The following is a 20,624-nucleotide window of genomic DNA, read 5'->3' on the forward strand; positions in this document are numbered from 1 at the left end:
AGTGAAAAAAAAACAACTAACGTAGAACATAGTGAGACAATTTGGCGTAGAAGAATTGACTTAAAAAACAGTAATGTACTAACGTTTAGCCAGGGTGCTTGAAGAGGAAAAAAAGAGAGTGGACGGCTTGGAAGAACACAATTTACAAAGCACACGTATGTTAAGCCCGGCAGGAAAACTAAGAAAACTGAATGAGTGAAAACTATTGGAACATTTATAACGCATAACAACACATACATTAGATTCTCTTGGCAAATACAGAAAATCCCATTCTTTAACCTCGGCAGTGCAGAGAGAGGCAGTATGCTTTCCTTTTTTTAACCCCAACTATCGGCACGGAAAGGAAGGAGAAGAGAAGAGAAAAAAGTGTTTCTCCTCCTCCAAACTTTAAAATCACGCGCCATCAATTTGTTTTTAAGACGCTTTTTCACTAGAATCAAACCAGTGTTTCGTCGTTTGGCGAGAAAGGGCATATAAAAAGTAGCAATGCAAAACGGGGGGAATGAGAACTATTACCACCACTATCGGCAGGCGGACGTAATTTCAGCGTAGATTGAATAACGAGGCGCATGGCATCATAGCCGTAGAACTTTAGAACAGTGGATCCCAGTTAAACAAACAGAAAGGATCTGCAGCCAAACAACAAACAGTGCTTTACCGGTCTTTTGCAACACAACACGACCCAACCATGATCTGGAAGACTCTGGAACTCTATAATGTGCATTTACAGTAAGACGACAAATGCTGCTGCTACTACTACTGCTTAAGCTGTGCTGTGCTGGGCAGATAGATTAAGCAACACACTCTGAGGGATGAATTGGACGAGCGCTCCTCCCCCCCCTGCGCTCCCTGAACACTCTGTTTTCAATTGGGCCTTGAAGACGGAGAGGAAAGCACGGGCGGGGAGTAGTAAGAAATATGCCAAAATCATCTATATTTCTTCGCTTTTCGTAAACGCGGCAGTGGTTGAAGTTTCGTATCGAATACGAACAACAGCAACCCCAAAACGATGAACGCTTAGTAAACGATGCTAGAACACTAACATAGATTGCAAAAAAAAAATGCATTGCTGCAAGTATAATGTGTTTGTGAGCATAATAGAGTATGTTTAACAAACGATCATGCATACATTATTTTGCTATACGTTTTATTTTTCAATTGCAATGCAGAAGAGACGAGCTGGGTGAGCCGAGCCGAGCGCAAGTCATTTCTGCAACGCAGGCACACACACACACACATACATTGCACATTACGATATAAGTAAGAAAATGTAAACCGATCGAAGAGTGTGAAAAGAGAATATCCACTGGATGATTTCAAGCGATACGACGACGCCCGCCACAACATGCTGCTGCGAGCCACATATACACAGAGACGAAAAGGAAAAGTGGAAGATAGAAAGAGAAAGAGAGAGAGAGCCAGCCCATAGGGCGTCAATGAAACAGTAAGGGGGAATGTGGAAGGTATGTTAGAAGGAGGAAGAATAGTGCAAGCGCATTGAGTTATAAATGACGATGGTTATCTACTAATTACCAACTATATGGAGAAAACAAAAAAAAACAAACACATACATAATGAGATAAAGTGGGAGACGACGGAAACAGTGAACATATAGAGAGAAGGCAAGACGAACAGTTATAGAAATAGAAGCTGCGCTAAAACGTAGAAGAATAGTCGCAACAAAACACACGTACACTCCCTCACACACACCTATTACACTAACAATTATACACACAAACACACACACGCAATGTGGTGGTGGGGAAAGGTGTAGCGGGAAACCTGATCCACCCACACGCCGAGTGCACATTTACCGGCAAAGTTGGTAAATGTGGGGCGAGTTTGTGGTGTACACGGAGGATGAAGAGAAAACATTATGCAAAACAACAACAGGAGCAGCAGCAGCAGCAGCAACAGCAGCAACAACCGCCGCGCGCGCAACCCTTACAGATTAATGATTACTGATGGATTATTGAATAATTATTATTATTATATATTATTATTCTATAAATTATATATTATATTTGGAAGGTAACCAATATAAAAACTGAAAACACGGAATATTATAAGTAATGAAGCAGCAAACTCTAAACAACCACCACATTATTCTTCCTCTCCCCGTCATCAATGGTACTGATGCACGTGAATTGGTAAAGGGCGAACGATGATGATCACCATGATGACATTGGTTGGGGAATTTCCCAGTCCAAACAAAACAAACAAACTCCATGCTTGATTTTACTAAAAAAAATTTATTCATTTCTTTTACAATTATTAGAATAGAAAAAAATATGATGATGAAATGGCAGCTACCTTATTTACTTTTGGTGGAAGAAATTTCAAATGATTCATTAGCCCCCCCGTCCGTTGCCCTATCGCTTACAGTCTATTCGAGAACTATTGCATTTCGATCATATTTGTGGCACTGCCGAGTCAATTTGCAAAAATATCTTAGTATTGCTCATGCATGGAGAGATGACGCGTTGTAATGTGCATCAAGTCGCCCCCCCCCTCCACTGTCTGTTACGGGTAGGAGGTTCTCACAGCTCGGAGTGTTTGAAAATGCGTCGCTCGACCTCCTCCTGCATTTTCTCCACCTTGCGCGTTTGCTTCTTGATGTTATCCTCCATCAGCTTGTGCGTGTCCGCTTTGGCATCGCTGTGCTTGTGCTTCTCGAGGCTTAGCGCGTGCTCCGCGTGCATGTGGCGCAGCTTGAGCAGGCGACTTTCGTAGTGCAACAGCTCCACCTTCAGTGAGGCCAGCTCGTCCGCACTAAAGTCACTGGCGAGCGCGACCCGCCACAGACCCTGCACCTTCGGTTCGACGAAATCCTGGCTCTTCGGTCCCTTCGAGGCGATCCGGTCCAACCGGTCGAAGTTGTCCCGAATCTCCCGGTGCTTTTCGCGCAGCTGGTTCGATTTGTGCAGATAGGCGTGCTGCTTGTTGGCGCCCGGCTGCGAACGATCCGTCTCCTCCGCCCGATCGACCTCATTGTACCGATCATGCTCCTCGTCGTTGACTGCGTTCAGCAGCGCATCATCGTCGCGGCTTCCCTGTCCAGCGGCACCGCCATCATCATCATCGCCCAGCCGCTCCAGCAAACTGTAGTAAACATCGATCTTCGCCTGATGGTGATCGAACTCTTCGCGCAGCGCGTCTAGCTCCTCCTTCGTGAAGCCGGCCGACTCGGCCTTATCCCACAGCTTGTTCAGCTTTTTGTCCTTGAAGAGGCTCTTGTTTTTGTACGTGTCCTTCTTCGGCGCACCGTCGGACGATTTGGCCAGCTTGTACTTTTCCGGATCCTGCGTATCGTCGAAGTGTTCCAGCAGCCCGTACGTGCTCATGATGCTAACCAGCTTGTTGCGCAGCTCGGCTTCCTTCAGCCCGTCCTTATCTTTCTCCTTCAGCTGTTTGTACGTTAGTTCCTCCTTATCGTGCAGCTTCAGCTCGGTGTACAGCGACTTTAGCTTCGGTTCGGTGAGCCGCTGCACAAACCCATTAGTTTAGCAAGAGCGTAATTAGTTTGGGGATTCAGTCAGTCAACGGAGGGGTTGTCCACGCATACTTACATGTTGGGCCTTGGTCCACACCAGGTTTAGCTTTGCCATGCGAAATGGTCGTTGAATGTTTCGGAAATCCGGCTCGTATATTTCCGAGTCGGGCAGTGCGTTTGCGTGCTTGGAATACTTGCTATGCGCTTTTTCCGATTGCACGACATGGTTGCATACTAGAACTGTAAATACTATCACACACAATCTTGTGAATAGCGGCATGGTTAGTGTGTGTTTTATGCCGCGTTTTCTTCGCGCTATGGGACACAATTCCTACGACTAGCTCATTAACTTTACTGCCCTGTGCTGTTGGAAGCGATGATGCGGTTTTTGGAACCCGATCGTCAGCTGACAGTTTGTGCCGTGGTGAACATAAACTGCTCGAGTGGCGAGTGGCGGTTTTCTTTAGCATACTCACCACGCTCCAGCATGCTTGAACATTTAAATGCCCACAAATACCGTTGCGATGCAATCGAAGAAGGCTGAAAGCAGATGAAGTAATTTAGCATTCAGATACCAACGAATTAAGAAGCGGGTTTTTTGCATCCTTCTACTTCCTGTGTGCAATGGACTTAAAGGTAAGTTTAAAGTTAAATAAAACCCCACGAAAGTTCTACAGTGTATAAATTATCGCTTTTATTCTCTCTTGTCTCTCTCCAAAAGATTCCCGAACAATGGCTTGAGTTTCCTGAGGATGTGGAGAGCACGGAAATCATCCCGCATCGAACATCAAGCACGGAAGATTTTGAAACCGACGCTGCAGACCTACCATACGAGGACCACGATCAGTTCGAATTCGATCGGGATATTAATATCCCGGCAGCAGCAACCTCAGCAACAGCTGCACATCTTGATAATGACGAAATATTGCTCATCGAAGTGTTAGTCCCTATGCTCTCGAGCAGCTCATACGAACAACGACCCTTACAAAACAGGCATCGAAGAAACGACCGAAGGAGAAGTTCTCGCCGATCACGTCGATCTCGAAGTCGCCAGAGAAGACGGTCAGAGCGCAATCGAAGAAGGCGGGAAGAGGGCGACCCTGATAGTGAGATTAGCTTCCACAGACGCTCTAACCGATTGTTTAGCCGACGTATGCATCCTAGATCAGCCCGGGGCAATAATCCAACACCATGATGCTTCCTCGTGAACATTTCGTTCAAGAGATACAAATTTCAAGTAAGATTACCAAATTTTCTCCATTAATCAAGCATACCGTTCTAGAGCGTAGTATGGTCTAAAAAGGGTACATGTATTTTTAGAAGAAATATAACATTTCTCAGCGAGAATTCCTTTCATTCAGTTTGTTGTTACACGATGAACGCGACACGTGCTTTTTGCATTGCTAGCAGTACGCAAATGTTACCAAAATTTTAGCGTCCCACTTAATGGTGGATTGCTGAGTAGGCCACATTCACAACCAACCAGAACTATCAGCCTTACAGTTTTACTGATGAATCGTCGAAATGGCTTGCCCTTTCGACTCTCCAATACTATCCAACCGAGCAAAACCCGGACGGGCATTCCAGCAAGGGGTTTGGTGCCGTTAGCTAATTACTTTCGCTGAGGCTCGCGTTTTTATGCTCCGGTGGCAGTTTGTGTAGCCCCCGTGCTAACCTTAACCGAAAACAACCCGCCAGTGTGTAGTGTGGTGCGACGGTTCTTGCTATGGTGAAAGAACTGCAACGCCGTACAAACATAACAACAAATACGCCCGTGTGCCTAAGAGCCTCCGTCTCGGGTTAGGTGGGGTAGAAAGGCTCTTCTGGAGAAATTATCCCCAGATCCAACATTCCTCCCATCCCGCCCACCAGTTCCTTGTGGCCCATCCCGATTAAAGCACAAAAGAACGTGGCGCCGTGAATTCCGGTGCACAGTTGCGGTCAGAAGCTGGCACGTTCCGCACGGGAACGAACCGATCCGAACGTACAAACCCGTAACGTGATTGCCAAGTGATTGCTGTAAGCATGACGGTAGTGCAGAGTAAGGTGAAACTTTTCGCCCGATTGTGGCTGGTGGTGGTGATTTTACTACTCGTTCCCGGCGTACGTGGAGTAGATGGTGACAATGAAGTGCCGCCGCCGGCGGCGGCACCGGAATCGGTACGGCAGCTCGGTGTCAGCGTGAACACAAGGCGGTTGGCAAACGTGCTGGGGGACGAGTTTATTAGCTTCTCCGCCAAACCGCAAGACATCTTCGATGGCCAGGGCAACCCGATCACCGAAACTAGCTTCCTGATGGCGCAGAGTCTTGGCGGTACCTTCCTGAAGGTGATCGCGGACTCGTCGCAGCTTCATCTGCAAACAACCGGCGGGCAGAGTGTGATCGGCAATCCGGACGACGTCGAGTTGGTGCAGATTAGTGCAAGTGCATGGCAAGCGTTCTACGATTGGGCTCGGCGGGCCAACATCCTGCCAGTGTTTGTGCTGGACTACCCGACCGACGGCGGCCAGTGGGACGTAAAGAAGGCACTGCGCATTCTAACCGCGGCCAGCGCGCTTGGCATCGACGAATGTCGCTGGCAGTTGGGAAATGGTAAGAGATCTTCCTGGAGTGGATTTGAAACATTAGTGCATGTTGTATATTGTGTCTTTTTTGGTCCACACTTGCGATTGCAGGACTCGTTAAGGACGGTGTGAAGTATGCGGATGATTTGCGAACGTTCCGCACGATGTTGCAAGCATTCCCCAAGCAGAACTGGACGGTTGTAGCGTCCGAACTGAATCCACAGCTGGTGCCGCTGGAAGACGTTCAGTATTTCCATGCCAACGGGGACAGTCTGGTGGATGCCATCACGATCTCGAGGTAAGATCCAGTGCAAAGAAGTTTTGTTTCATCTATTTTGATATTTCCATTAGTTTAGCTTAATGATAATAATACTTGTGTTTCCTATTTCTACTTCATAGACCACGATACGATAGTGCGGCCTGGAACTACACCACTCTGCAGCGGGATATTCATCTTCGTGGCCTGTCTAAGCAACGTCTTCCGATATGGCTCGATCTAGTTGCCGATTACAATCGTAGCGAGGTGGAGGCATCTGCTGATACGGAATCTACCGCTGCTCCTACTTGCTGCAAATCATGCGTCCAAGAAGGCCTCGACTATGCTCGAACACTCGGTGAAGCTGCCCGCGGTGGTATTAGTGCGGTATTTCAGCCCCTACAGCGGGACGATATTCAACAGTATTCGTTACACTATTTAATCTCCGCGCTGTACAAACAAACCGTCGGTCACAAAGTCTTCCCCGTCCATTTCAACCTACTTCCCGCGGGCGAAGAACCTGGCCAAACGTCAGTGTACGCATACTGTACACGCAATCGTACCGGATCGCTTACGCTCGTGCTGGTGAATGGTGAGGAGGAGGGTGCGACCAACGCCACCATCAAGCTGCTGACACGGTCCCTTTCCTCTCCGGTCGAGCTGTTCCTGTTGAGCGTACAGGACGGACAGCCGATGGTGAACAATCTGCCCCTGGATGCGACTGCGACCACCACACCGCCCAGCATAGAACCGGTCAAGGCGGTCACGACCCTTACGCACGGAGTCAGCTTCTACGTACCAGCGCAAACGATCCTGTTCGCTGTCATACCCGGCGTCCAGGTACGCGAATGTCGCAACGATGCCCTACCCGCACGTAAAAAGCTTCCCCGGGAGCTTCAGCACGATCGTACCTCTACCGATCTGCTGCTCGAAGAACTCATCGGCGAGCTGTTGGCCAACGCGCCTCGCGACACGCTGCAACGCCGGCGACGTTCGCTAGGCGAGCAGGACAAGCCCACAATTAAAGCCAACAAGAAGTGGAAACGATTTCACGCTCGTTTCACTGATGCGTCACAAAGCGATGGTCTTGCGGAAAGCCTCACGGCGGTTCTCGCGGACGCGCAATCGACCGTTGGGCCGACGGAAAGGACAGCGCGTGGTCCCCGCCAGACGCAAGCATACAAGCGGCAGCAGCGGCGGATTCGCAACAAGGAAAAACGCTCGGAAATGCGCAACCTGAAGAAAATGAAGCACCCGTTGCGCGAGGCCCGACGGGAACGGTCGAAGCGTGGCGATTTGCTGAAAGCACGCCGATCCGCTGCCCATCCACAACGGAGGATTCATCAGCGTTTGTTGAACCGGATGTCGGCGAAGCTGGAAAGCCGCAAAACGAAACGATCCTCGCTGGCGGAAGCCGTCAATGAGCCACCGAACTTTGGCGCCGGCAGCGATGAGCAGGACGAGCTAGGCCAACGGTCGGACTTTCCGCTCGGCGATGTGCACCTAGTTATCTCCAAGGGAGGCAATGGCGATGGGGAGGTCGAATACGTGCCAACCGATGATGATGACGACGATGATGATGCCGTTGAAGTTGGCATGGTAGAGCGAAAGCAGAGCTGGAGTGGGGCCCGTCATCGACCGGCAATTCGGCGAAGGATCTCGGTGAATCAGCGCGATTTCTATCGCTTTGCTCCGGTCTGGGATCGAAGCCGAACTTTGGAGGGCGGTCAGGAGCAGTCTGACTGTGGCCGGCGACGTACGCTGCGTCGCGGTCCAAAGGATCCGGAAGCGCGGGAAACAAAGCGCATCGATCGGTTCATGTCCATTGGAAAGGAACAGTCGGAGGAGGTGAATGCTATGGAAGCAAGGCCGGGCCAGCCGGAGGCAGCATCTACTAGAGAAGAGTTTACCATTGCCAAGAAGGAAGAAGTGAGGCTTGATTCGGAAGAGGGCCAACGACAGCAAGAGCCTGTGCAAGAGAAATCCCAGGAAGAACCCACGATTGTTTCTGGCGAGAACCACGACCAAGTAACGGATCGTACGACGATGCCTCCTTCGGAAGAGGAAATCCATCTCTACACACCGGCACCACGCACGAGCGAGGAGCAACAGAGCGTGTCGCAACTTGATCCGATCTGGTCGCTGGAGTCGTCACCTGAATCATCCGCCGAAGTGTCTGAGCTGATGCACAATCGCTACAAACGTGCGCTCCAACCATCCGCAGAGGCTTCGGTCGAGTCGCAGGAAGTGCAGCGGTTGGAGGACTTTTTCCGTACGAACGCAAAGCTGCAGCAAAAGTTTGCCGAAATGTTTGACCTACTGCTGGAGGCCATCGAAGAGCTGGATGCGGAAGAAAACGATGCCCGCGAGATGAGCGATGATGGCGAAGCTGAGCATGACGGTGACGAGGTGGCAGAAAGAGCCGGAACTGGCATACCGTCCCACAAACGCTCCAAACGTAACGTCCTGCTGCATCCACAATCCTGGGAATCCCGGGAGCGGTCGAACATGATTCATCGGCGGGAACGATCGGAAGAAGATTCGTACGAAAATCACATCATTGCAGCAGCCCAACCCAAGGCACCGTCGAAATCGCTGGCGGAACATGCTGGCGGTGTGCAGACGTCGCAAGAATCGCAGCAACCAGAGCACGAGCAAGACAGCGATGAGGGAAAGCCGGGCGCGTTCATGCTACGGTCGGTGGTGAACTTTATGCGAAGAGCGTCCACCGAGTTTCACCAGCTGTTTTCCAGCTGGTTTGGAAAGACCGCGTAAAAGAACATAGGCCAGGTGAGGGGTCGAGGGAAATGCATGTGGGTAACACCTATCGAGTAAGTTTGTATGTAAAATAGTGTTTACTAGTTTAATGAAATAAAGTGCCTGTGGTTTCTTGCTTAATTATGATGTAGTATTTTGGTAATTGCTTTAAATTATTGAGTTGAGGTCGCTTGATTCTACCTGGCAACGGTTGTTTCAAAGCGCAGCAATCGTAAAATCGAGCAGTTTGGCTGCTCGAATCGTACTGCAATTGGGAGGATTCGTCTGGCATCACTGCCCGTGTTGTGTTTACCATCAAACAGCGTTGACATCTCCATGCCGGACATCAGCTGACCGCAAAGACCGTTTTCCTTTCCATTTCTCAGTGAGTGGCTGCTTTTTCTGTGTCTTTTCAATGAAATTTGGTTACAAATAGCATCCCAATTGATTTATAACCTTCCTTTGCTTGAATAGGAGTTCTATGTAACGTTCACCAGGCTACGCGATCGCTAGCCCAACCCATAGACACGATGAATCAGGAAGATCTGTACTGGTTTACTTTCATCCTTGTAACGCTGCTCGGATTCTTCACCTACAAGCTGCTGACCCGCCATCGCTCGTACTTCCGACTGTTGCGCGTTCCGTTCGAAAGGCCACACTTCCTGTACGGCAACCTGGACGATGTGCTTAGCGGCAAGCTAACGACGATGGAGAAGCTGGAGCAGTTCTATCGCAAGTTTTCTAATCATGGGTAAGTCAGCTTAGGTCGTTTGTCATCTCAGGAACACGGCCCTTCATATTGACTCACAACATAACATTTGCAGATTGTTCGGTTTCTTCAACTACATGACGCCGGCGTTGTATGTGCGCGATCCGGCCCTAATACGTCAGCTGCTGCAGCCGAACATGAGTCATTTTGAAAGCCATGGCTACTTTCTGGACGAAGAGAAGGATCGCTTCCTCGGCTGCCAGCTGCATCTCGTCAAGGGTGCGGAAAAGACCACCAAGATGGCCTCCTTTCTTTCGCCCATTTTCCGCACCCCGAAAGTTCCCTGCTCGATGGATGTGACTACGCGCAAGTGTTGCGCAGCGTTGACCGATTTCATTGCGTCACGTGTGGAGCTTGAGCTGGAATTGAAGGCCATTTTCGTGAAGCACACGCTCAACCTGTTTGCCGGTATCGCTTTCGGCAAGGAGCTCAACACATTCGAGGACGACACGGATCGGTTCTGTGCCGTGGCGAGCGGGATGGCGTACGGGACAAATCCGGTGCAGGTGATCAAAACGATGGCATTCTACCTGATGCCCGGGTTTATGCGCACCGTGGGCGTACAGTTTACCGACCGAGAGGAGATGGATTATCTAGTTAAACAATACCGTGCGGCAGCTTCGGCACCCAACCTCCATTCCGTGGCGCGCTACCTACGTCAGGCGAATGGAAAGATGAAACCATCCGAGCAGCTAACCGACGAACAGCTTTCCGCGCAGTGTGCCATGTTTTTCACCAAGGGATTCGAACCGACACTGAACCTGCTGTCCTTTGCTGTCTACGAGCTGGCCCAAAACCCGGACGTCCAGCGGAAGCTGTACGAGGAAATGCACCACAATGGGCTGACCACCGGAAGCGCCACCGGTGTGCCACCGTTTGAAAGCATCCGTACGCTTCCCTACCTCGAAGCGATCGTGCTGGAAACGCTGCGCAAGTGGCCGTCCCATCCACTGCTGGTTCGAGAATGCACCAAACCATTCACCATTCCGGCCACCGAGAATGGGGACCGGGCGGCAATTCCGCTGAAGGTGGGTGATAAACTCTACGTGTCGGTTTGGGCACTGCATCGAAGCGGCGATTACTTCCCCGAGCCGGAACGCTTCAGCCCGGAGCGGTTCGTGGGGAAGGACGTAATCAATGCTGCCCAGCCGAGCACGTTCATTCCGTTCGGCATTGGGCGCGGCTGCCTGGGCCAGGAGTTTGTGAAGCTGACGGTAAAGGCGACACTGGTGGCACTGCTGCAACGGTTCAAGCTACAGCCCGGAGAGCGTACGCCGGAACCGCTGCAACTGATCGAATCTGCCTCGTCGCTAGAAGCACGCGACGGTTTCTGGATACGGCTGGAGCCACGGTTGTAAACGATCCATGCACTGCCGAGCACTATGACAGTATTTACGAATATGTTTTAACCCATTGCCAAATAGAACGTAACGTACAAAGAGGTGTCCATATTGTGTGTTGATTCTAGTCCGCCACGATGACAGCAGCTTTATAATATTTGCGTTGCCATAGTAACGCACCCCTACTTAGACCAACAAACAAAAGGTGATGCACACAAACAGTTAATCTTATAAATAAAGAAACACAACAAACTATAGTTTTGCAAGCTATCTAATATTGTGTAGCAGATACAAATTACTTCACAAACGTTCTGGGACTTATGTGTATGTGGGTATGTGGGAGTGTGTGTGTGTGTTTGTGTGTATTTGTTTTTGTTTCCCACTATTTCCCGTTCCCGTTCATTCGTACAAACAAGATGTATGATGCTCCTTTCACCCCATTCCTTATGCATTAGTACAAGTACAATACAAACAATCCTTTTCTACAGTGTAGCAGCCAAATTCCGCCAATTACTCCTGCTTGTTTTTGTTCTTCTTTTCGTTGCCCTGCGCCAAGCACGTAAAAAGTACCCGCGGGGAAAAACACATTCAAACAATTTTGCTAGCTAATGAAACCGATCAACATTGCCGTAAACCAATATCCGATCATCACTGTCGTCCCGCTGCACATCGAAAAGATGTCCTCTCATTCTCTCTCAGTGTTTAGTGCTCCTGTACATTTGCCCATCTGCTGCTATTTACACTGCAAATACGATTGCAAAACATATTCACCTCCTCTCCTTGGCCTAGGCTGCGCGGTCGTTGCTTTATCTTACTTACTTTCTCTACCATTCTAATGCATACTGCTCTCATTGTATTTTAACGCACAATGTGTGCAAGTACGTAAAACACTGTACGTAAGTCCTGTCCACTAAACCTCATGCACACACACACACACACATACACACCCACACGTATAGTTATATCACATTTGGATAACAAGGTTTTGCTTTTTGCTAATAAATTATTCGATTTGGTACGAACGCGAGAGCAACCGCGCATCACCGGGAATGGATCCAGTAAACCACAAACGACCGATCCTCCTGTCCCTGTCTATCTGTCTGGTCTGGCTGGACGCTCTTTCCCCCTTCCACCACCGTTTGCGCGTGTGCTCTCGCTCCTCTTTCGACCCGAGACCCGACTCCGACTAGGCCTTGCTGTTAAAGCGATTCTCGCAGTCCCGCTGGTAGCGCAACCGGGCCGACTCGCGCTCCTCCGCATCGAGATACCAGAGCGTGATGGCGTACCGGGTGCGGTGGGCCGGCTGCACCTCGTGCGGGTTCCGCCGGTCGGACCAGAAGAACAGAATGCGATCAAAGATGGGCTCGATGTCAGCCACCCGATCGTTGCATCCCTCGGGGAAAATCCTACAAACAAACCAACAAACAAGCAAACCAAAATGGACAGTTAGACACATACACACGCGTGTTGGATGGACGACGAACAAACAAAACACGGCGTATAATATTACCTTAACAGACCGCCACTTTTCCGCACGTCCCAGTCGAGATTGAGATAGTAGATGGCGGTAATGCAGCGCCCGTCACGGTTGGGATTGTCGACGTGCTTCACGTAGTGCGAACCGGAACCAGGATAACACGCTACCATGGCCTATAGTCAAAGAAAGGAGAAAGCATACATGTTAGTGCGTTCCATGCGATGTAATGTACTTTTATTTAACTAAATTCCACTTTTTCTTTCTAACGCGACAGGAATGCAATTATTCATCGCACCACATTAATCCTTGTCGCACTCGAACGCATATCGTTCGATAAGCCGTTATCTCGTCCTCGTTTGGTGGTGCTATCAACGGTGCCAAATTCCTGACCGCAAAACCTTCAATCAGAACAGGGAATTTACTAAATTTTAATAACTAAAAGGCATACAATTTCATACGCCCATTGCAATCCAACTTGAGCTGTTGTTGAGTTACGATAGTTGGAATTATGTATGCCATTTTTGCACAATTTGCATTCTCCCCGAGTAAAAGTTCAAGTAATGGCGGGCGAGTGATTTATTTTTTAATCAAATCTTTCGACAAACAAAACATGAAAAAAGTTTGCATCAAATGCGTCTGCACACCCAGGGGCCGTTTGCCACCACTTCGGTCCGAAATTCCGACTACCCATCATAATATCCCCGGATTGGCGTACGTGACAAACTCGGGACGGCTCTGCTCCCTGGTCAACAAGGTGCGCCGAAACTTTGCGCACGCGTTGCGCAAATATCCACACTGTCTACCCTCTTCTCGCCTTTTCTTAGTGGTGACCTCCATAGGGGTGGAAATGTGTGTGCGCGCGCGCGTTCGTTCGTAGCATGGTATTTGTGCGCGTTTAGTGTCGGTTGCACCTGCGTACACCACCGGGCCATTATCAGTTACCGCGAAGCAGGGACAGAACGCGTCATTATACGAGTGAGTAGAGCGCAAGAAGAAAACAAAAAAAAACGAGCGCACAAAAGAAAGAAAGGTGTGCAGATAGAAAGCCGATCGCAGCAGGCGCTGATTAATTGCAAGTGGCGGTGTGCTGGCCGTACAGGCGTAGAACGTAAACAATCAGGTTGGCAGTGAGCATTAGCGGGCCCAACCGTAGCTTAGACGACGATAATAAAAGGAAATCCGGTGCAAAGCTCTACCGTCTTACTATCAAACTAGTACAAACTGCGCTTCAATCGTCAAGATTGAGCGATAAAAGAACCAGGACACGGCGTGCAGTTTAAAAGTTTTTTTTCCTAGAAATGTTCATCCCTTTGAATGGGGTGCGTCCCTTTTTTTGCCGACCAGATGATTCACAGATGATAAGTGTTGGTCGCAACTCGTGTCAATCACCTGCATAGAAATGCATTGAAACAACTGTTTAATAACAAAAATAAAACAAGACTTTTAAAATTCGTATCTCACCGGAAATGTTTTGTTGACCCGACGATAATGATGATAATAATGATGATAAAGGTGATAGTACATACAAAAGCCTTATCCGATTCGTTACCAATGGATGGAATTTAAACCCTCGCACCAGCAATTAAATTCGTTATAAAAACCCCCTTTTGTATCAGTAATCCAGTAGAAACTGTACAAAAAAAGCATCGTATGAAAGTCTGCTAAGCGACAAAAAAGGCAGACAGTAATTAAATTTCGTTGTTTTCTTAAGCCCTGGCAAACTGTTTACAGGGTTTTCCAGGAGTTTTCATAGCTGTGGGACACTTTTTTGACTATATCTTATGAGAAATGAACTTATCGGAATGGGAATTGAACCGTCTAGCATCCGTGTTGGCAAATCTAATACGAATTTTCAACGAGCCTGTCCAAAAAGGATGCCATAGAGTCCAATTTCCAACATATGAAGTTCACTTCCAAAAAGAAAGAGTCTAGGAAGTGTCCCACAACTATGAGTACCCATGGAAAACCCTGTAATAAACACCAAAGGAAATTACCGTTTAATATCATTTTTGAAAATCACTTCAACGGTTTAAATCGAGTTAGAGAAACAGGCTGATTTGTTATGCGAAGGATTTGTTTGAATCCGTGTGCGAAAGATGTTTTAAACATAATTTAATAAAGGATTTAAACTATAATGACCCACCACTAACGCAAATACCAACTCTACTCTACTCTTAGTTTGCCAATCCGTGTAGAAAAACAAACGTCCTTGAGGAGCATTCTACACGGACTACAGACTACAACGCGGGGACTAATGAATGCTATGAAACCGTGGCATCTAACACCGAGTCTAAGTCTCTAATGCTTACTAATCCCTACACAAATTCCCAATTCCGATATCGAAGAATGAAAGGTGACCCCAGGCGACCTTATCGTCCGTGCACGTCCCGCTCCATTCAAGGAAGGAATGCAATGGATTTTTTTGGTTTTTGTCAAATCACTACCATCCTTCTCCTAACACCGCAAAGACACCACCATTCCCACCAAAGACCATTCGCAATCGGATGAACCTCCTCAAAAAAACGGAGGGAGAACCCATGCATCGATAAACGCAGAAACCATTTAATCGAGATTTATTTTTCGGGACGGTTGTGGTTTTTTTTTAGATGGTTTTTGGTGGTTTTTTGATACTACATCCCACCCCAACCCCGTATGTGGGACACTCTCTGTCTCTCTGCGCATGGTGTGTCATCAATCACGTTTCAGTGATTGTGGGAAATTGTCTCCCGCGATCGGGATTATGAAGCTGCGATTGAAGATTGAAGATTGCACGATTCAAAACAAACAATAAAACAAATAAGTTTATCTATCGCGCCGTTTGCTTTTAAAAGATGATTTCATTGCACCAATCAAATAGACCGGATGTGGCGAGTCGGTGGGGGTGTTGTGGGAGAAGGAATTTCGGAAGAAGTGCTAGAAGGGCAGATACCATTTCCATGAAACTGATCCCACATACTGCATACTGGCGAATCGAGTCAGTGTAAATAATTTGAATAAATACGATTAAAAGTTTGCGCAAGTCACTGGACAGCAGATGAATGAACACAGCTGTCCCCATGGGCATACACACCAGAGAATGACCGAAGGGGGTTAAGAGAACACTACATCTATGGTGATTCTCGTGGATTCGAGGAACTTTGAAGTGCTGTTTGCTAAGCAAACAAGTTGACAAGTTGGGGTGGCCGTCAAAACGGCTGATGGTTATGGTGGTGGATGGTTAAATTATTATCACGCAAAAAGGCTCTATCGCAAACACACAACCGACACAATTCTGGAATAAGCGTGGCAAAAGATAAGACTGTCATGGGCTGCATTCGATTGTGTCACTCCCCCCCCCCCCCCCCCCCCTTACCCACAGCCGCCCAGCCCTGGGTAAATGAGGTGTGAAAGTGCAGCCTTGGCGCGCTGATGAATGGCCCTGAATGCGGTTAATGTCCAATTGCCGGTTTGGGATGTACGTGACCATTCGGTCATACGCATTTGCCACCCGATCAGAACGAACCAGCCGTTAAAGTTTACATTTCGCGGTACGGGATGATACTCCAAGGTCTTTCATTGACATTGCTCGGATTGCTAGGGGAGAGGGCGTTGTGGAATGAAAGAATGAACAAAAAAAAACAGTAAGGCGGAAAAGGAAATGCAAACAGATGGGTTCGATAATATCAATAAGCTAAGAAAGAGAGTGTGAGAGCGAGCGAGAGAGAGAGCGAGAGGGCAAAAAGAAGCTCGCTCCAGAACCAAACGCACGCGCTGAACCCAACCAACCGAAGAGGAGGCTGTGCCGAGGTAGACAGAATGGCTCGCAAGACATTGCAAAAAGGGCACGTAGGCCACTTGGGCTCCAAGTAGTCCCTGAACCTGCAGAGCGACCGAAACGGACGTTAATCCCGGTGCCCGAAAGCGAAGCGAAACAGGGAAAAAAGCCAAGGCAAAGAGATGTGAAACCAACAGTCGGTACCATAACCTGGGCCAACGAACTGGCGGGTCTAGGGCTAGGGCTGAACTGGCTACTGCCACCCGTGAGGTTATTTGGAGGGTGTAGAAAGGCGAGCGAGATAGCGTGAGCGGGTAAGACAAGGGTAAAAAAACACACACACACAGCCGACGCGTTGCTTCGTGTGCACGTGCGAGCTCACGTACGCATCTCCCGGTACAATGCTGTTGCACGACATTCAAAATTTGGGGAAGTTTTGTCGCACCAAACCAACCAACGCTGTGTCGGTGCGTGTTCGGCTGCACGTGCTCGGAAATGCGTGTGCTCCGTGTGTACACGTGTGTGAGTGAGAGTGTGTGTGTGTGTGGTTTTCTTCTTCACAATCAAATCAATTCCACATTTGCGTACTAATCGCATTACTTTACTACTAGCAAAACGTACCTTTGTTCGCTCTTTGATGTTGTACCGGCCGAGTTTGCCGTTGTTCTCCATCCGTTTGCAGTTGGTAATCACTGCATCCACCTGGGAGAAGAAACATAAGCGGGTTGTTTTGTTAACGCATTTGTAGGCTAGGGACACATACACATCGCTTTTGAAGCGGCTTGCCGACGGTGCATACACTTACACAATTGATAAGGTAGCCGATACTGCTGCATCCCGGTTCCTTGCCGCCTATCCACGTGATTTTGTCTCCTCGTATATGGCGTAAATTGTTAGCGCCTCGGTTCGACACTAGCTGGCCGTCCTGTAAAAGAAAAAATGCACGATTAAAAATGATTATAGGGTTTGAATACGACTAGCTGAAGGGGCTGAAAACGAAGCTTGGAGGACAACTGTAATTCTACTGCCGAATATAGGGTACGTGCCCTGCCAGCCTACTCCGTCGCCCTGCTTTTGCAAATAGCACCGTCATATGAAAGGAAAAGAAACTGCGCTTCGGCGAAGCAGCATAAAATTGATGATAAGATAAGAAAGCACAGCACAGAGACATATTTATCCTTCGGCTATGCCATATGTTGCAAAAATAATCCAAAGCAAAATCAGATTGCAAAAAAGGGTGTGTGATAAGGTTGAAGCAAACAGAGGAAGCATTCGAAGGTATGTGGTTGGCAAAAGCTAACGAAACAAGAACTGGCCTTTTTGCCTTTAATGTGTACTTAATACATCAAAAGTCCGTTTAAACTAATCATAAAAATGGTGCTACACTGGAAGAAACACTTCGTACGTCGTTGCTATAACGGCTGCGTCGTTCTGCTTACCCGAAACACTCCAGACGAATACATTCCGGTCACCTCGTCCAGCACTTGCTGGCCCCGCTCCTGGCCAAGGAAATTGTCCAGCACACAGACACCGTACTCGTTCATATCCCGGATCAAGCTCCGGCACGCTTCGTCCAAACTGTCACTGTCCAAATCAAACGGACAAGGCTCTAGTACGCCCGCACTCGCTGGCCCACTCACACCCGTCGGTATGCCCAGCGTTACATTTGCTCCCGGTGCCCCGTTCGCCTGCACGGTCCGTCCCTTTCGATTGTCCTGCTTGCCGCCCAACAGCAGCGCACTAGCTGCATCACTGTTCGTCACATCCACTTTCGCTAGAACCGGGCTACCGTCCACCGCACCACCACTGGCTTGTCGGAACAAGGCGGCCAACTGCTGTTGTTGCTGCTGCTGCTGTGCCTTCGCTGTCCGTTGCTGTTCAAGATGGTTCTGTTTCTGCTGTGGCGGATGCTGCGGTTGCTGTAGCAACATCACACTACCCGACTGTGCTAGCTGCATCGTTGCTGCTGTTTCTTCGCCGTATCGGTTGCCTAACTGCACGTGGTCCTGCCCACCACCGCCAGTACCCACTAGTAACACGGAACTGTTCACAAAATTGTTATTGTTGTTCAGGAACGCGTCCCCACCGCCACTAAAGTTCTGATTCACGTTGTCTGTGGCCGCAAACTCGGGCTGAATCAATGGTTCTGGCTGCTGCTCGGTACCGTCAAACACGTTCAGATTGTTGATGTTGTTGAGAAAATTGTTCTCGTTCAGTATGTGGTCCACATCGAGCTGGTCGAGATCGGCGAGCTCCTCCGCGGACGCGAGTGCATCGATCGGGAATAGCTTGGAAACTGCGAGCTCGTTCAGAAACTCGTCGCCACTGTCGCTGCCATCGGACGCAATCGTCGACTGCTGCGTACGCGCGCACGTCGCTGCCGATGTTGCCGCGGCGGGCAACAACAGTCCCCTCCCTCCGCCGAACGCAGGGCCAACGACGGTTGATGCTATTGTTTGCGCTGGCGGGGTAGTGGCGGAGGGTGCGATAACAGTGGCGGCAGCAGCAGCAGCAGTCACCACATTCTGGCCAGCCTGTGACTGTGGTAGTGAAGGTTGCGAGGCGATGTTTACATTCGGCGCTTGTGGCACGAATCCACCGCCGATCGTGGTGGTATTGGTGCTGCCGTTCGGACCTAGCATTTCTGCACGTACACAAAAGCTGCCCTCACTCATCGGCACGGTGGCGGTGCCTGCGGTTGGCATTACAACATTCCCGGGCTGGCCTGGCGTCGGTTGCTGCTGGCCAGCACTGGGGCACACTATCCCGAACGGTTGCTGGGGCTGATGGATCGAACGGCACTCCAGCTTGTGCACCTTCCAGTCGACCCGCTGATGGTCGACGGAGCAGTAGTACGCAATCTGGCAGCGGCTGCACCGCCGCAGCCCCTCGCTCACCCCACATATCCGGCACTGGTGCTGAAAGTGGCGATGCTGCTGTACGACCATGCTCGTCGGAGCGCTTTGCGGCAGGTTGGGCTGCAAATATTGCACGAAGCGATCGCTCATCGCAGTTGCGGCCGTCGCAGTCGTCGGTGCTGCTGCTGCTGCTGCCGTTGGCCTGCCGCCCTGCTGCAACGCACCCGGATATCCACCATCCATGACCACATAGGCCCAGCACGAAAACAAACGCACACTCACACACTACACACGGGGGCAGATGAGATAGGGGTTTTGCTACTCGAAAACAACACGCACAGCAACACTACATTCGCATGCTTGTACACCACCGAGAAACAACAATCCTGGATCGATATTTGTTTTGTATGGCTTTTACTCAGTTAAACTCACACACCGCGAAGAAAGCTGCCTGTGGTAACGGGCAGCTGCTGGTGTTGTTGGTGAATTTGCCTGCAATTGTTTTGATTATCCAAGCAGGCAGTGTGGCCTTGTTTGACATTTCCAATATGCCCTTTCCGCCCCCTACCCTTCCTCTCAGCCCTATCACTCTGTTGCACTACTGCACCCGATAATCACACGCACACACGGATACACACTCTCTTTACTGCCGCACTTTTCACTTTCTCCGCCAACTGCTGTGCCAACTGCTGGCCAGAAATGGAAGGGAATTTCACAACTTGACCGACAACGACCTTGCGTGTGTGTACACCGTGAGGTACACTTTACTGCTGCTGGCCGTCACTTTGCTCCTACCGGCTGCTGCTGCTGCTGCTGATGCTGCTGCTGATGCTTACCACCATGGCTGACGAGGTTTCGCATTTCCGACAATGTCCGTAGCCTGTTATGGGATCAAATTGTCGTCGCACAACCGCTGGCGGCACTGTTTTTGCTCGATGACTTTCATCTTCTCCGCTAATCTAGCTCCGTCCGCCCGTAGCACTAACACACACTGGCACACTGGGCGACAATGGCAAAAGACTTCCCCGTGCCGTGGCGTACGGGTGTTCCGCACAATTTTGCGTGCAATGCGAAAGGACGGTGTGCTGCACTTGAACTTATTTCCCAAACCCGACACCGACAGCGGGCTCGCGATTCGCAGCAGCAAAGAGCGCTAGCAGCAACACCAGCAGACCCCGACCGACACCGCGTAACCGAGCGTGCAGGAAAGCGCTGTAAAATCGTTCGCTACATGTGTGTGCGTGTAGCGTGTGCTGCTCTGCAGCGCGCTAGTGCAGGGTTCGCACGGCACTGTTTCCGACTGTGCGCAAGCAGGGTTTCGGCTGTGTTGGGAAGGAAAAGTCACACTACGCACA

At 49.5% G+C, this 20,624-nt stretch overlaps 4 protein-coding genes across 4 annotated transcripts; 2 read left to right on the forward strand and 2 right to left on the reverse strand.

The window, feature by feature from the left end:
- Positions 1–1,318: 1,318 nt before the first annotated feature.
- Positions 1,319–3,877, reverse strand: LOC120953797 (alpha-2-macroglobulin receptor-associated protein). The gene is made up of 2 exons (XM_040374055.2): positions 3,570–3,877; positions 1,319–3,485 (listed from the first exon to the last, which is right to left on the reverse strand). The coding sequence occupies exons 1-2, from the start codon at positions 3,771–3,773 to the stop codon at positions 2,541–2,543; spliced, it is 1,149 nt and encodes a 382-aa protein (XP_040229989.2). The 5' UTR covers positions 3,774–3,877; the 3' UTR covers positions 1,319–2,540.
- A 156-nt stretch (positions 3,878–4,033) lies between these two features.
- Positions 4,034–9,261, forward strand: LOC120953792 (uncharacterized). The gene is made up of 4 exons (XM_040374050.2): positions 4,034–4,129; positions 4,215–6,086; positions 6,170–6,356; positions 6,458–9,261. Exons 2-4 carry the CDS (start codon positions 5,519–5,521, stop codon positions 9,087–9,089), a joined length of 3,387 nt encoding a protein of 1,128 aa, XP_040229984.2. The 5' UTR covers positions 4,034–4,129; positions 4,215–5,518; the 3' UTR covers positions 9,090–9,261.
- Positions 9,262–9,365: 104 nt separating this feature from the next.
- LOC120953795 (cytochrome P450 9b2-like) lies at positions 9,366–11,287 on the forward strand. The gene is made up of 3 exons (XM_040374053.2): positions 9,366–9,456; positions 9,546–9,822; positions 9,896–11,287. Exons 2-3 carry the CDS (start codon positions 9,602–9,604, stop codon positions 11,196–11,198), a joined length of 1,524 nt encoding a protein of 507 aa, XP_040229987.2. The 5' UTR covers positions 9,366–9,456; positions 9,546–9,601; the 3' UTR covers positions 11,199–11,287.
- A 146-nt stretch (positions 11,288–11,433) lies between these two features.
- Positions 11,434–20,537, reverse strand: LOC120953794 (uncharacterized). The gene is made up of 5 exons (XM_040374052.2): positions 17,851–20,537; positions 17,217–17,336; positions 17,033–17,113; positions 12,691–12,830; positions 11,434–12,586 (listed from the first exon to the last, which is right to left on the reverse strand). Exons 1-5 carry the CDS (start codon positions 19,510–19,512, stop codon positions 12,367–12,369), a joined length of 2,223 nt encoding a protein of 740 aa, XP_040229986.2. The 5' UTR covers positions 19,513–20,537; the 3' UTR covers positions 11,434–12,366.
- Positions 20,538–20,624: the final 87 nt, after the last annotated feature.

Source organism: Anopheles coluzzii, chromosome 2, assembly GCF_943734685.1.
Source record: "Anopheles coluzzii chromosome 2, AcolN3, whole genome shotgun sequence".
In the NCBI taxonomy this organism is placed as follows: Eukaryota; Metazoa; Arthropoda; class Insecta; order Diptera; family Culicidae; genus Anopheles; species Anopheles coluzzii.

Coding starts and splice junctions, on each gene's coding strand:
- LOC120953797 (XM_040374055.2), bottom strand. CDS start 3,773: ATGCCGCTATTCACAAGATTGTGTGTGATAGTATTTACAGTTCTAGTA. Junction 3,486..3,569: donor TGTGGACCAAGGCCCAACAT/GTAAGTATGCGT, acceptor GGGTTTGTGCAG/CGGCTCACCGAACCGAAGCT.
- LOC120953794 (XM_040374052.2), bottom strand. CDS start 19,512: ATGGATGGTGGATATCCGGGTGCGTTGCAGCAGGGCGGCAGGCCAACG. Junction 17,337..17,850: donor ATTCGTCTGGAGTGTTTCGG/GTAAGCAGAACG, acceptor TTTCTTTTACAG/GACGGCCAGCTAGTGTCGAA. Junction 12,831..17,032: donor ACATCAAAGAGCGAACAAAG/GTACGTTTTGCT, acceptor CTTTGACTATAG/GCCATGGTAGCGTGTTATCC.
- LOC120953792 (XM_040374050.2), top strand. CDS start 5,519: ATGACGGTAGTGCAGAGTAAGGTGAAACTTTTCGCCCGATTGTGGCTG. Junction 6,087..6,169: donor TCGCTGGCAGTTGGGAAATG/GTAAGAGATCTT, acceptor TTGCGATTGCAG/GACTCGTTAAGGACGGTGTG. Junction 6,357..6,457: donor GATGCCATCACGATCTCGAG/GTAAGATCCAGT, acceptor TCTACTTCATAG/ACCACGATACGATAGTGCGG.
- LOC120953795 (XM_040374053.2), top strand. CDS start 9,602: ATGAATCAGGAAGATCTGTACTGGTTTACTTTCATCCTTGTAACGCTG. Junction 9,823..9,895: donor CGCAAGTTTTCTAATCATGG/GTAAGTCAGCTT, acceptor TAACATTTGCAG/ATTGTTCGGTTTCTTCAACT.